This window comes from Phodopus roborovskii, unplaced genomic scaffold (genome assembly GCF_943737965.1).
Source record: "Phodopus roborovskii unplaced genomic scaffold, PHOROB, whole genome shotgun sequence".
NCBI classification, from domain to species: domain Eukaryota; kingdom Metazoa; phylum Chordata; class Mammalia; order Rodentia; family Cricetidae; genus Phodopus; species Phodopus roborovskii.
The window spans coordinates 1,661,330-1,675,463 of NW_026126459.1; the positions used below are offsets into that span (position 1 = coordinate 1,661,330).

General features: G+C 52.4%; 4 protein-coding genes across 5 annotated transcripts in view; 1 reads left to right on the top strand and 3 right to left on the bottom strand.

The window, feature by feature from the left end:
• The first annotated feature begins 19 nt into the window (after positions 1-19).
• Lrrc14 (leucine rich repeat containing 14) lies at positions 20-4,116 on the top strand. The gene is made up of 4 exons (XM_051189244.1): positions 20-129; positions 2,276-2,629; positions 2,822-3,409; positions 3,508-4,116. Exons 2-4 carry the CDS (start codon positions 2,301-2,303, stop codon positions 4,073-4,075), a joined length of 1,485 nt encoding a protein of 494 aa, XP_051045201.1. The 5' UTR covers positions 20-129; positions 2,276-2,300; the 3' UTR covers positions 4,076-4,116.
• Positions 4,117-4,801: 685 nt separating this feature from the next.
• On the bottom strand, positions 4,802-10,397 carry Lrrc24 (leucine rich repeat containing 24). Its single transcript, XM_051189251.1, has 5 exons — positions 10,339-10,397; positions 7,884-8,126; positions 7,410-7,688; positions 7,107-7,275; positions 4,802-5,797 (listed from the first exon to the last, which is right to left on the bottom strand). Exons 2-5 carry the CDS (start codon positions 8,064-8,066, stop codon positions 4,863-4,865), a joined length of 1,566 nt encoding a protein of 521 aa, XP_051045208.1. The 5' UTR covers positions 8,067-8,126; positions 10,339-10,397; the 3' UTR covers positions 4,802-4,862.
• Positions 9,709-12,014, bottom strand: CUNH8orf82 (chromosome unknown C8orf82 homolog). The gene is made up of 3 exons (XM_051189252.1): positions 11,834-12,014; positions 11,366-11,414; positions 9,709-11,199 (listed from the first exon to the last, which is right to left on the bottom strand). Exons 1-3 carry the CDS (start codon positions 11,993-11,995, stop codon positions 10,754-10,756), a joined length of 657 nt encoding a protein of 218 aa, XP_051045209.1. The 5' UTR covers positions 11,996-12,014; the 3' UTR covers positions 9,709-10,753.
• A 690-nt stretch (positions 12,015-12,704) lies between these two features.
• Positions 12,705-14,134, bottom strand: part of Arhgap39 (Rho GTPase activating protein 39) — a 91,267-nt gene continuing 89,837 nt past the window's right edge. For both annotated transcript variants that reach the window (XM_051189254.1, XM_051189253.1), the window contains 2 exons: positions 13,527-13,696; positions 12,705-13,390 (listed from right to left, as the gene is read on the bottom strand). In XM_051189254.1, the coding sequence (XP_051045211.1) occupies positions 13,196-13,390; positions 13,527-13,696 (365 nt within the window). In that variant the 3' untranslated portion in view covers positions 12,705-13,195. The remainder of the gene's footprint in view (positions 13,391-13,526; positions 13,697-14,134) is intronic.

A 14,134-nucleotide genomic window follows, 5' to 3' on the forward strand; every position in this document is an offset into this window, starting at 1 on the left:
CATAAGGGTCATGACACTTCGACGAGGGCTGGCTCTTTAAGGTCCCGGCTGCAACGGATTTTCGGGAGGTGCCGCTGAGCGGGGATGGGCCCGGGTGAGACCGGCAATTGCAGGGCGACGTAGGGGCAGGTGAGGATGTTCTGAACCTGCAGGGACATGCTCGCCCGCGTTAGTTGATGTTCCGGACTTGGTTCTTTTTTTTTTTTTTCAGACAGGGCGTTCTCTGTATTGTTTTCGAGTCTGTCCTGGCATTCACTTTGTAGACCAAGCTGGCCTCGAACTCACAGAGATTTGCTTGCCTCAGCCTCTCGAGTGCTGGGATTAAAGGCGTGCGCCACCAAAGCCCGGCTCGGACTTGGTTCTTGAAGGATCCGGGCGTGCCTGTCTGTGTATCTCACCACAGAGACTGCTGTCTTCTGCGTGCAGCATTATCCCCAGAAGCAATCCTTGCTTGGAGGCCGGGCCGGCCGCTTTCCTCTTAAGACAGGTGTTCGATCGGTTCGTCCTGTCAGTGAGGCAGTCCTCGGCGAGATTACCGTAAGGTCCAGTCAGATCGAGGATAGTCATCCGGGCTTTCCCAGGGATTTGTGCCTTAAGGACTGTTAAGATGTGAGAAGTAAGCAAACCCTGGGTTCTGCAGTCTTTCTGCTTCCTGCCCTTTGTTCCGTGCTGTAATTTTAGGCAAGGCGTAGGTTATACAATCCGTTGCAGGGTGAGGCCTGTAATGTTGTCCTCAGGGTAAGGTGTTCGGTCCACAGAAGTATGCTGACCTGTGTATTGGGAATCCTTTAGCCTTAGGGGCTTTTGCATGCGGCTTCTAAGATAAAGTGCTGTGATAGTCTCTGTCTGACCTGGATCTTTCTGACTCCCATGAATTTGCTGGTCTCTGTACAATGGTTTGTCAGTGAAGAGAGGATTCCCAAATAGGAGGAAAGGACCACAGAGGTTGAGAGCTACTTTCCCTTGGGGATTTCTGTGCCTAGTTAAACCCTAGAAAACTGTTATCTGTGGAGTTCATACTAAATGCCCTTAATCTCATAGGCTGCCCAGCCAGCATCTGTGCTCAGGATGCTTTTTAGCAAAACTAATCCCAGCACTTATAAACTGTGCTTAGATTTCCATAAATGCAGAGACACATCATATGGAGGGTTAGGCTGTGGCTACTGGCTCTGTGGGAATTCTCTACCTGTTCTTGTACTGATGGGAAGAAAGGCCTGTAGTTTCTTGTAATTGAAAAATATTTACTTTGCCATTGTTGTGTATATCTATATCTGAGTGTGCATACAGGAGCCCTCTGAGGTCAGGAAAGGGCATCTGCATCAGATCCCTTGGAACTGCAGTTTCAGGTGGTTGTGATACACCATGTGGGTTCTGGAAACCAAACTTAGGTCTTTTGAAAAATCAGTAAATGCTCTTTAACCACTGAGCCATTTCTCCACTTTCTATCTTACAAACAAACAAACAAAAACCCAGACTCAAGTATTGGGCCAGCTAACCAGTGAGCTCTGGGATCTTCCTGTCCTCTGCTGACTCCAGGGCTGGGTTCACAGAGGTGTCAACCATACCATTTTTCTACATAGGTTCTGGGATCTCTGAAGTCAGGTGCTCACTTTTGTTCAGCAAGCACTATACAGAAAAGCATCCCCAGCCCCTTGCTTTCCTTTTCTTTCCTTTTTTTTTTCTTTTCTTTTTGAGATAGGATGCTTTTATGTATGTCTGTTTGGATAACTAGACTAGGCCGAGATCCACCTGCTTCTTGCCTCCCCTGGTGCTGAAATTGAAGGTGTACAATTCCAGGCCTAGCCCTTATTTTACTTTTGAGGGAGGATTTCTGAGTCATGTCTGTGACTCAGCAGGCCTAAAGTACAGCTATTCATCAGCAGGCCACGCATAAACAGGCAGGTTATTGACAGGCCTGCACTGTTCATGTTCTGTTAAACAGTTTGCTTTCCCATGCTATTGGGGTATGAAGTTGTCTCCTGTCCACTCTGCAAAGCTCTAAGAACGTACTAGGAGTTGCTGATGGCACATGCTTGTGATCCCAGAAGAGGCAGGAGGATTGCCAGAAGTCCCAAGACAAGCCTGGGTTACACTGTGAGCCCCTGTCTCCAGTCTAACAAAGAACAGTTCCTTTGTGCAACTCTCCTCCACTAACTGCCAACCCAGCACCATGTCAGATACATTGTGGGCTTTTGTATAATGCATAATTTGGAGAGGTTGTGGCCTGATACTGGCCCAGGGTTTGTCTCACCTAATTAAGACCCCTCTCCTGCAGGTGGCTCTCTGCCCAGTCCAGCACCATGCACACACTTGTGTTCCTCAGCACACGGCAGGTGCTTCAGTGCCAGCCAGCTGCCTGCCAGGCCCTGCCCCTGCTGCCACGAGAGCTCTTCCCCCTGTTATTCAAGGTGGCCTTCATGGACAAGAAGACAGTTGTGCTGCGTGAGCTGGTGCACACATGGCCCTTCCCACTACTTAGTTTTCAGCAGCTACTACAGGAGTGTGCCCATTGCAACCGAGCCTTGCTGCAGGAGCGGCTCAGCACAGAAAGCATGCACGCTGTGATCCTGGGGTTGACTGCCCGGCTTCACACTCCAGAAAGAGAGGCTGGTACACAACCCTTTTGCAGGTATGCATTTATCTGAGGGGCACATAGGCTAGGGGTACAAAGTGTATTCACTGAATTGGCTCCAGGCTGTGGCCCCAAGGGTAGAAAGAGCTTAGTATGGGAATAGTCATATTGGTTGGTTTTGTACAAGATGACTGGGAAGGATGTAGGCCTTGCCCCCTCATTCCTGCCTCTGGCCATCCTTGCTCCCAGGAAGCATGCACTGCGGGTGCTAGACATAACTGGTCTTCTGGATGACGGTGTGGAGCAGAATCCTGGAACCATGAGTATGTGGGACTGCACAGCAGCTGTAGCCAGAACGTGTATTGCCCAGCAGCAGGGTGGGACTGCTGAATCAGGGCTGTCACTACCAGTCCCTGTGGAAGTTCGTGTAGACCTTCGGGTAAATCGGGCCTCCTACACATTCCTTCGCGAGGCACTCCAAAGTAGTGTGGGTAGCCCACTGAGGCTTTGCTGCCGGGACCTTCGGGCTGAGGATCTACCCATGCGCAATACTGTGGCCCTGCTGCAGCTTCTAGATGCAGGCTCTCTGCGCCGAATAGACCTGCGCTTCAATAATCTGGGCTTGCGTGGTCTGTCTGTCATTATCCCACATGTGGCCCGCTTTCAGCACCTAGCTAGCCTGAGGTTACACTACGTGCATGGGGACTCGAGGCAGCCTTCTGTGGATGGTGAGGACAACTTTCGCTACTTTCTGGCCCAAATGGGCCGCTTTATCTGTCTTCGGGAGCTCAGCATGGGCTCTTCTCTTCTTTCAGGCAGGCTGGACCAATTGCTCAGGTGAGTGGTTTCTACCATTGCTCTGTCCCTTCTCTATATGAGGATACTGTCCTTGGCCTGCCTGCCCATGACCTTCTGTAACTCCTTTGTCCCTGCAGCACCCTGCAGAGCCCCCTGGAAAGCCTAGAGCTGGCCTTCTGTGCATTGTTGCCTGAGGACCTCCGCTTCTTGGCTCAGAGCACTCATGCTACCCACCTCAAGAAGCTGGATTTGAGTGGCAATGACTTGTCAGGCAACCAGTTGATACCCTTCCAGGGTCTGCTGCAGGCAGCTGCAGCCACATTGCTGCATCTTGAGCTGACTGAGTGCCAACTTGCTGATGCCCAGCTGCTGGCCACACTGCCCACCCTTATTTGTTGTGCCAGTCTCCGCTACCTTGGTCTCTATGGCAACCCTTTGTCTATGGCAGGACTTAAAGAGCTGCTTCGGCACTCTGTGGTACAGGCCGAGCTACGCACTGTAGTACACCCCTTCCCTGTGGATTGCTATGAGGACCTTCCTTGGCCACCACCTGCCTCTGTCCTTTTGGAAGCCTCCATCAATGAGGAGAAGTTTGCCCGTGTAGAAGCTGAGTTGCACCAATTGCTCTTAGCTTCAGGCCGTGCCCATGTACTCTGGACCACTGACATCTATGGGCGCTTGGCTGCAGACTATTTTAATCTCTGATCTCCAAAGTATTGATGAGATAGGTCAAGAGCCTTTGGGACTCTCCTAGAGGCCTGGCACAAAGGCTTTCTTAGGTTTTATGTGATTTGCCTTGCTTCGGGGTATACCTTGAATCACCTACTTCTTGCAGTGCCCTCACCTGCTCCCAGTATCTGACTGTCGGTTTCTCAGGACTGTGCTCCTGTACTCTGTATGGCTGCGCTTGATTGCTCTTCTGGTTTGCAGCCTCTCTGCAGAAAACATTAGTCCCCGGGCATACCCCATGCCCTTAGAAGGAGTGCAGTGCATTAATGCATTGAGGTAGATGTTAGGATGATCCTCAGGGAGTCCCTCATGAGGTCTGGGGCCTTATGTCATGTATCTTGCCTGGCACCTGAGGCACTCTATTACCTGGCTCTGTAGGGTGTGGGCAAGGTATCTGGAACTTGTGCAGTATCTGGAACTTGAATTTATGGGCTTTTTTTTTTTTTTTTTTTTTTTTTTTTTTTTTTTGTGTGTGTGTGTCCTAATTGGATGGGAAAGACTTGCTTACTCCTGGTGTTTTTTATCATGGCAAGATGACAAGTATCATCCAAGCTACGTTATCCCATTATTCCTACTGTCCAGAGCCAGAGTGGATTGCCAGAGCTGCCAGCTGGGGACATTATCTATGGCCCAGTCACTCACAGACCCACAGTTACTGACCCACCACACAGTATTGTAGAGTGGCTTCAACTTTACTAAAGAGCATGTGTGGGGCTGCACCGGCCAATCCCCGGCGTCCACGTCATTGACACGTGCAGCAGGCTTAGCAATGGATCTCATAGGCGACACGCGGAGGAAGGCGTAACCCAGAGAAGAGCCCTTCGGAAGGGTGTTGCTCCCCCGGCGCCTCAGGCGTTATCTCTGCAAACAGAGGCTTGGAACGGTCAATGACGAACATCTCATGTCCGCGTTCATCACGGAGTTCCTCGAGCTGCGCAAAGGTGCAAGGCCCGTCTGAATAGTCGTTGACAAACAGTGTGCCTTCCCCTGGTGGAGCAGGCACCTTTTTCCGCCGGCGCCGGCGTCGGCAGATCATGGCAGCCAACAGCAGCGCAGTGAGCGCCAGCAGCGCGATAGCTGCTGCAATCGCTGTCTGTGTTGCTAGGCCCAGGGCGCGGAAGGCCATGCTGCCTGCCTCGTGCTGGGACTCTAGTCCCACAGGGCGTGTAGCTGGGGCCTGCAGGGCGGGTACCTGCTGTGACTGCTGCCGGGATGCGTTGACCAGGAGATAAAAGGGCACACGCGCTTTGCCACCAGCATTGGTGGCCTCACATTCGTACTTGCCAGCGTGAGCTAGTGTGATGTTTGTGAGGAAGAGCATGCCGCTGCCAGTGTCACGGGTCGCATGCCCACCCAGACCTGGTGTCCCAGCTTCAGGCTGGGCTTGGGCTTGAGGTTTGCCATCGTGTGGCTGGGACACCTTTCTCCAGACCACCAGGGGCTGTGGGTATCCTGATGCCTGACAGGCTACCTGCAGGTCCTCCCCCAGGTTAGCTGTGAGCTCCGGGGGCTCCACATTCACAGAGGGTGGGATGCAGATGAGGCTGCCACCAGATACTTCTAGGAGACTCTGTAGCGCCAGGCGTGGGGGCTCTGCACATGTGATCTTCTTGTCTCTGGAGCTCAGCAGTCGACGGCCGCCTTCTTTGATCCAAGAGCCCAGCCAATGAAGGGCACAATCACAACGCCATGGGTTTTCTGTGTAGGGCAGAACACAGCCTAGGTAGATGGGGTCCTGCTGATCCAGACAGAAACACTTACCACCTCTTCCCTCATCCAAGTTCCTAGGAGTGCATGTGATCCCAGTTCCTGAAAGAGCATCAGCTTCTCTGAAGTCCCATTTTATAAGCCTCCACGTCCTCTCATATCCCAGCAGCACTGAAACGCTGTTGTCAAATGTGCTCTCTCTAGTTTTTGTCTGCCTGCCCTCTGATGACAAACTGCAAGAGTCTCAGTTCTGTGAAGTTACACTGTGGAACTAGTTCTTGTCTTCCTTACACAGGTGCACAAACTTTCTCTACTAGCACTGCCTGGTGGTCCCTTACCAAAGCTGAAGGTGTGACCTTGGAGAGTAATGGTCATGGACTGCCACAGTGGATGGAGCAAGACAGAAAGGGAGGCAAATCTCCATAGAATATGGTTGAAGCCTCTCACCAAGTGAGACTCAAGGATTACAGCACAATTAACATTTGCTTTGAAGATCGTCAACATAATGATAGTTCTTTTAAATATAGAGGCATGCTATGATAGCAGTGAGCCATACTTAAAGCCTAAGCATATATAAATATGATCTTCAAGAATGACCTTACTCCTTTTGTAGGTAATATCTGGGGTAATCATAAGATTAAACCTTTGTTTAGAATAAGGTACCTTCCCTTACAACCATTGTATCCTAGGGATTTATTTGCACTATCAATTGTAACCCCATCCAATGCAGAGAGCCTATAGTCTCACTTAAGTTTTGTTTGTTTTGATTTCAAGGTAGGCTTTCTCTGTGTAGCCCTGGCTGTCCTGAACTAGGGTAGCCTTGAACTTGGAGATCCTCCAGCAATTGTCTCCCGAGTGTTGGAACTAAATGCTTACATCACATTACCAAACTCACTTAGGTTCTTTTTTGTTTGAGAGTAATTTCTGAAGCCATTAAAACCAATATATATGGCTACTGTCAAGGCACTTATCTGTGACTGTAACACCCACACCAATGTTTTTGTGTGTCTTTCTTCCCCAGTACCTGTTTTACACCTATGTTAATGTCCCCTTTAATAAACTCCAACTCTTACATCTTGGCTTATTCTGAAACTCTTCTGCAGTGATGTGAAGGAGCTGGCTCTACCTGAGTCAGGGTCTGTAAAAAATTAAGATAACTCCCTCCCCAGGTTGCTGTGGCCATAATGGGGCATTGTCTGTGTTCCTACCATGAACTAACTGACAATAGGAACCCCCTGTGTATCTGAGCCTGTCTCTCCCTACTGGTGCAAGATCAGATCCTTGCCAAGGGGAGAGTTACCTGTGAGGCGCAGGACTTGTAGGCTGGTCAGAGGCTGCAGGGCTTCTCTGCTGATGGTGCCCAATTGGTTCCTGCTGAGGTCCAGCAAGGCTAAGGAGGAAAGCCCAGCCAGGGCCTGGTCCTCCAGTAATTCAATACTGTTTTCTTGAAGATGCAGCTCCTGCAGTCGCTTAAGTAGGAACAGCAGATATCAGGAAAAAGGGCCCTGGGAAGCTAGACAATATTAACTTCTCTCCCCCTAATCACTCCAGCCAGTTACTGACATCACAGCAAGATCCCGCACTTTCAGCATTTGTTGCTCACCGGCAGGTGCAAGAAGGTGAAATCCAGCAGCTTCGCCAGCTGGTTTCCAGCCAGGTAAAGAACGCGTAACTGGGCCAAGCCCACAAACGCACCGCCACGCAATCCCCGAAGCCGGTTGCCAGTGAGCGCCAGTTCAAGCAGGCGTGGCTGTGCACGGAAGGCACCGGATTCCAGTGCCCTCAGGGTATTGTTATGCAAGTAGAGGTGGCGCAGGGCAGCGAGTGGTGCCAGGGCGCCTTGCTCCAGGTGCGCGATGCTGTTGTCTTGCAGGAACAGCGTCTGAAGTTTGTGGGGATCAGAGCATTACTTCACAGTAGGGCATGTCCCACTCCCATGGAGTGTCCCATCCCACGTGCCTACCTTTGCACCCTAATGACCTTCCACCACACCTCTGATGCTCACACAATCTCCTCCATTGTGGTGGGTACTTGTAGCCCACTACTCCAATACCCTCCAATCCCACATAGTGCCCACCTGAGTCCCTGGGGGGATTCCCGGTGGGACGACACGCAACCGTAGGGCACCGCACTCCACTGTGGCACTGTAGCAGCGGCAAGAAGCGGGACAGCCCGTGGTGTGGGGCGGGAGTCCGGGCAGCAGTGGCAGCAACAGCAACCCCAGCAGTAGCAGCAGCAGTGGGGGCGCCCCCAGGGCCATTTCCAAAGAGCCCCACCAGGAAGTTATGGCTTCCCCAAGGACCTGGTCGGGATGTGCCTCCTGAAACAGGTTAGTAGGCCAGCGCATGAGCAGGAATGGTGGGTTGTGTTCTTAATCTCAACACTGGGGAGGCTGAGGCTGCAGGATTGCCATAAATTCAAGGATAGTCTAGGCAATATGGGTCGGGCCCTATGGCTGGACTACTGTGAGACTTTGTCTCAAAATACAAAACAAATTATGAAACAACATGAATGGAAGTCTACACACAATTCCTGTGTAACTTTTGAAAAGTCACTAGCAGCACATCAGAACAAGGAAGGCAGATCTCTGTGAGTTGAGGCCAGAATGGTTTACACAGTTCATTCCAGGCTGGTCAAGGCTCCACAGTGGGACTCTTTTTGAGTGTTGAGATCAAAAGGCCTGTGTCACCCTGCTCAGCTTATTTCTAATTTTTTCTTTTTAAAAGTTTTTTTATCTTTTCATTTAGATTTACTTATTTTATAGGTATGAGTGTATCCCCTGTGTGTGCATCTCATGCATGCCTGGTGCTCTCAAGTTAGAAGGGCATCAGATCTCCTGGAACTAGAGTTAGGATGGTTGAGAGCCACCATGTGGGTACTAGGAATCAAACCTGGGTCCCCTGGAAGGGCAGCCAGAGCCCTCCCTTAACCACCACCATCCCTTTGAGACAGGGTCTTTCTCTCTGTGGCCCTGACTTGTTTTGGAACTCTCTATGTAGACCATGTTGGCCTTGAACTCAGAGATCCACCTGCCTTTGCCTCTCTAATACTGGGATTTAAGACCTGAGTCACCACCCCTGGCTGTTATTTCTAATTTGAGTCAGGGTTTTGCTATATAGCCCATATATAGCTAGTTCTACTTGAACTCGAGATACTATTGTTCATGTTCCCAAGTGGCAAGGTTACAGGTATCACACCTAGCTTTCTCAGGAATTTTTTTTTTTTTTTTTTTTTTTTTTTTTTAAGAGAACTGAGGATTAAGACAAACAGGAAAACCAATTCAGAAGCCAAATGCTATGCCCTCTACCCACACCAGTCTGGTTCCCAAGGGGTCTTTATGTTTGGAATAGATGGTGTGCGTCCTGGCTGGGATGTGGTAGGAAGCCTTAGGCCACCAACTGCTTCCACTTCTCTTTCCTTCTTCCTACTGGGAAGTGACCTCAGTGTCTCTTGTACACTAAGCACCGGGCTTAAGTACACAATACTACCTAGCTACACTCCTATCATTAACTGGGTATCTAGCTTCCTAAGTAGAATACAGGGAACAGTGATGTGAAACTATCAAGAAATGCACTCACAGTAGTTTGTTGCATGTAACTCTGACCCTAGGGACAGGAGGAGTAGGGTCTGGTTCTAGACACAATGCTCAGTTTTATTGGTATTACTACCAAGAGAAGCCTGCTTTTTTTTTTTTTTTTTTTTTGGAAGTTAAGGAAGATAGGAGCAAGGGTGCAGTGCAGTTTTCCTCATTTGGCACAGTCTACCCCTTTTAGCACCTATTTATTCACTAGGTCTCTTCGCTGTGCGTCAGGCTGAACTGTACTAAGTGGCCTTGGTGTTTGTTTTAATTTTGCACCAATTGTAAGTCACATGATCATTTAAAGTCAATAGATGAGGCAGCATAGCAGTAAAGTTTTAATGGAATAACTTTGGCACAGGCAAAGGCAGTTCCTAGATATCTCAGGACATGTGGAGCCCCAAGAAATGGGGCGTTTCCTAGGCGTCTGGGTTTAATTTCCTGGAGCATGAGACTGGTGGGTTCCTGGCTCCAGGCCTTGTGCATCTGTCCAGCCTTCAGTAGCAAAGCCTTGATCTGTGCATTAGGGGATCAGAGCTGCTGCTCATACAGTTGCCCAGATGTGCATCAATGCAAGACAGCCATGACAGGAATGGGGGCCCCTTATTAGATGAGCCCAGAAATCCTTTTATCAGGACACGAACCCCTAATCCTAGGCAGGAGTAGTCTCCTGGGGCTCATGGGTGCAGAGGAGCCCTGTGTCCTCGCTCTGGCGCAGGACGAAGCCTTAGCTGGTCTCTGACAGTCCTTACGCCCAGGCTCTTTTAAACAAGCACTGCCTCCCCTAACCTCCCCCTCACACTCCAGTGGGTCCCGGCCTGCTCATAGAGGGCGTGGTTTCCATCCCCTCTCCCCGCTACCAGGTCTTTTGACCTTTCCGTGGTAATAAAGTTGGAACCTAAAGGGTCCCATACCTCCCCCAAGCCTGGTGACCTTGGGCCAGGATCCCCCTCACCTGCTCCAGCGGTGAGCGACTCCCCGCGGTGCTTGCAGCTGTAAGACTGGAGAATCGGCCGAGGGTGGGGGGGGGAGTGGGGGTGGTCGCGCACGCGCCTTGTGCCTGCCACTCAGTCTGACGTTACCAGCATAGGCCAATCCGTGGGATGCAAGGCCGGTGTAAGGGTTAGAGGCGGCGAAGAGGACTTATGTAGGGACCGAGGATAAGCAGGACCTCACCAGAACCTTGGACAGCGCCAACCTAACGAGGACCAAAGCGCACCTCTGCGCGCACGCGCACTCAGGCTCCAGAGTGCAGGTGACGGGACGGGACGTGTTGAGCTGCATGCAGTGCTGGGACCGAGGGGTAACCTGCGAGTACTACAAAGCTCAGTGTTTGTCCTAACCCTCCCCACCCAGCCCCAGCCGGAAGCTCAGGGTAGCGGGGCAGCGGGCAGCAGTGGGGCCAGATCCATAGTTAGGGCAATGCGGTGACCTTGCCAGTGCACATGAGAGGGGACCATGGGTGAGCCAGGCCCATACTCGAAGCAGGTGCTGAGCTCGAAGGCCAGGGCCGAGCGAACTAGGCCCACGCCGCCTGTGCTTGCCGGTGCCGGGTGGTACAGGCGCCCGTTGGCCGCCAGGGGTAGCAAGCGAGCCGGCTCAAAGGGTATGGCCAGTGCCTCGCCGCCTCCGCAGTAGGAGAGGAGAGGATACTCGCTGTCGGTGGCCAGCAGGTGAGTGAAGACCACTGGCCGGTCTTCACAGCGCAGGAAGTTACGCTCTCTGCCACAAAGAGAGAGGAAGGGGAAGGAAGCCTCATAGCGTCCGCTGTGGTTAGGTCTCAGACGGGAGAAGAAAGTGACCAGGAACTGCAGGTCTGTGGGAACAAAAGGCGCGACTGTTCATGCTCAGTGACCAAGCTTCCCAGACGGGCTCCTCTTCCTGGGCACCCCGGCACTGGCATGAGCCTGCCGGGGGCCTTGAGGGTGGGAGCTGCCTGCGGAGGCCTTGAAGAGCGGAGGGAGCAGCGCATCACGAAATACCTTTGAAGCAGGTGATAAAGTTCTTCATTTTGGAGTCATCCAGGAAAAGCTGCAAACAGAAGGGACAATGGACAGTAAGTCCTGAAAAGAAAGCTCAGAACCCAGTGTTGTGTCGCTTTTCTGTATACTGTGTTCATGGGGGGCATGTGGAAGGGCCCTGCAGACTCTCCTGACACGTACACACAGGCTTCCAGCGCTGCAGCCCCCTCTCCCCCTTTCTAAAGCAGGCTTGACTCTGTCTCCAGCAATCGCGAGCTTTCGGCTCTGGGACTGGTGCTAGGAGGCCAGCGTGGGGCGGGACCTAAGAGGCGGCCTCTGGGCCTTCCCGCTTCTAGCAAGGGCTTTGAAAGTGGGGTTCAACACCACGCGTAGCACCATGCCTAGATTTCATCCCTAGAACTCTTCCCCGCCCGAGACCGATTCTGCAGCTCCCTCAGGACTCCTCCCTCTATCACACGCCAGTCACACCTGGCCCTGGTGATCTACGTAGTAGAAATACTCGCGGGTTCTGGGCTCCGGGCTTTGGCCCTGTGTGTAGGAGACACATTCATCCCCACTGCAGGACCGAGCTCGCTGCGACCTTGCCAGAACCAGAGCCAAGGTACGCAGTGACCTGCACGGCGGCCACATCCTTCCTTCCCGGAAACAGGTCATACAGACTGCCCTGCTCCGGGTGCTTCGGGTTCCGCCGGCAGCACGTGTTTGGGGGCGGGGCTCTGTGGTCCGCCCCGGAAAGAGCTCCGCTGCGTGAATCCCCGCCCCCTCCCCGTGTCCGAAGTAACCGGAGGCACAGGCAATCGATCAGAGTGTGCATTTGAACTTTATTCACATGGAGCGCTGTCGCCTCTGTCCAGACTTTGGAGGGAGCGCCTGCGACCGGGCTGCCGGAGAGGTCCAGGACCCGCCCCTGGACTGCGGGCCTCGGCAGGGTGGGCCTTTTTGTTTTTAATAAATAAAAACTCTAAAAATATATTCATATATATATTATATATAAACGAGAGAAATGAAGTTTGACAACTGTTGGAACTCAGATTCCAGAATGGAAAATGCGGACGAGTCCAGGTCGCAACCGCTCACCGCGAGAGTGTAGAGTTTGGTCAGAGGCCGCGAGGTCAAAGGGTGGTGCTAACTTGCTCAGCGCATGGACGGCAATGGCAGTTCAAGAGATAAATAGCATTTGGTTAAAACTATGTCCTTAGCAAACTTAGTTCTGACATCTGTCGTTCTATTTATATCTTTATACACAAGTAGGCTGGGTGCGGGTTAGATTCTGGACTCACACCAAAAACAACCCCCCAAAACAAACAAAACTCTTGCCCTCCCCCACCCGCCCCAAGAACGCCTGATTATCCCCGGCCCCACCCCAGAAGGCTTTGGTGTGGGGCCTCCCCTTGCACAAAGACCTATTAGGAATTGGGCCCACGCACCGTGTCCTAATGGTGGCCAGCACAGCTCTCTCGTGCCTCTAAGTCTCTTTCAGGCTCCTGCCAGAGGCCCCTAGACTAGGGCAAGAGTGCATAGGTGGCAGTCTGCCCTGGAGAGGGGACGAGGTCGTGTTGCCCTGAGCAACGCGGCATGTGCTTCGGCCGACCAGGAGGGCAGTGTCGCTCGGCTCTGGCAAACAGAAGGCACTTCTCCGGGCTGGCCTGCGACTGGCAGGGCGGGCTGGTGCCTGCAGGAACTGGCCGCGAGATAATGGCGCGGCTGCTTTGCCCGGGAGGATCTGGGGCGGGGCAGGGCGGGCGTATGGCGGGGCTTGGCATGCTGCCTCGCTCTCGGGTCTTCCCTCCCACCTCCCTGGGTGTCACCCTAGCCAGTGTCCGTAGAGTGCTATAGTACGCCTTCCATGAAGCTGGTGTCTAGATGCTGAATGAGCACTCGCAGAAAAGACATCTCCTTTCGTGTATTCTCAAAGATGACACGCGGGTCATCCGACTGGCAGCGCAGGCAGTTGGGTGCCATCACCATGGCCAGGTTGCTGACGTCCATTTTGGTGATGGCTACATTGGCTGGCTGCACAAACACCTAAGTGGGGGGAACAGAAAGGGAGAGGAGAGCAGAGTGGAGGGTGGGAGTGGCTACTAAGTGGTTGGCGGGGAAGGTGGATTGGTAAGGGTGAAAGGTGGGCATTGGCATGGCATCGGGTACAGAGCATGCGTACCTGGAGAAAGCGAATGAGGTAGCACAGCACCATACGGTTGATGCGCGGCAGCGCATGCACCACGGCCACTGCAGCTTCCGGGCTCTCGTAGTGCGCGATGCACTGTTCATAGAATTCGTGAGGAATCAAGGGCTCCTCCAACTCCCGATACCACAGCTTCAGCAGCGATGCTGAGGGCGAGAATGGCTTAGATAGTTTTGGCCTAGGGGCCCCCAAGCCAAGGATCCACCAGAGGTCATATCCAGTCATATAGGGTGTGTGCGAGGGTATGGGGCAGGCTAGAAAGGGTCCCCCTGGCCAAAACTCTGGAGACTGAAGCCAGTCTCAGAGATGCTAGCTGCGTCACAGATGGCATCTGGGGTTGATCTGGATGGTGTAGGTGTATGTGTATCCACAATGATTACAAAACAGAATTTCTCAGAAGGGTATGCAGCTGCTGAAGGAGTGAACTGGCTGAAAACGCCCCAAGAGCTGTGGGCTGGGCTGCTCTGGAGGGGCAGAACCGTGGGTAAGTCAAGAACACTGATACGTCCAGTGAGTGGGAAGGCGTCTAGAAGTTATTGGGAGACATCACTTCAGTAAGAGAATTCCTCCGTAGGTAGGTTCCA

What these genes read in the sequence shown, in the direction of transcription:
- CUNH8orf82 (XM_051189252.1), bottom strand. Translation starts at nt 11,995, where the DNA reads ATGTGGCCGCCGTGCAGGTCACTGCGTACCTTGGCTCTGGTTCTGGCA. An exon ending in ACGTAGATCACCAGGGCCAG is followed by an intron (nt 11,415 to 11,833) that starts GTGTGACTGGCG and finishes TTCTGTTTGCAG; the next exon opens with CTTTTCCTGGATGACTCCAA. An exon ending in CTTTATCACCTGCTTCAAAG is followed by an intron (nt 11,200 to 11,365) that starts GTATTTCGTGAT and finishes TTGTTCCCACAG; the next exon opens with ACCTGCAGTTCCTGGTCACT.
- Lrrc24 (XM_051189251.1), bottom strand. Translation starts at nt 8,066, where the DNA reads ATGGCCCTGGGGGCGCCCCCACTGCTGCTGCTACTGCTGGGGTTGCTG. An exon ending in TCACCTTCTTGCACCTGCCG is followed by an intron (nt 7,276 to 7,409) that starts GTGAGCAACAAA and finishes TTCCTACTTAAG; the next exon opens with CGACTGCAGGAGCTGCATCT. An exon ending in ACAAGTCCTGCGCCTCACAG is followed by an intron (nt 5,798 to 7,106) that starts GTAACTCTCCCC and finishes TGCCCTACACAG; the next exon opens with AAAACCCATGGCGTTGTGAT.
- Lrrc14 (XM_051189244.1), top strand. Translation starts at nt 2,301, where the DNA reads ATGCACACACTTGTGTTCCTCAGCACACGGCAGGTGCTTCAGTGCCAG. An exon ending in GGTACACAACCCTTTTGCAG is followed by an intron (nt 2,630 to 2,821) that starts GTATGCATTTAT and finishes CCTTGCTCCCAG; the next exon opens with GAAGCATGCACTGCGGGTGC. An exon ending in AGGCTGGACCAATTGCTCAG is followed by an intron (nt 3,410 to 3,507) that starts GTGAGTGGTTTC and finishes TTGTCCCTGCAG; the next exon opens with CACCCTGCAGAGCCCCCTGG.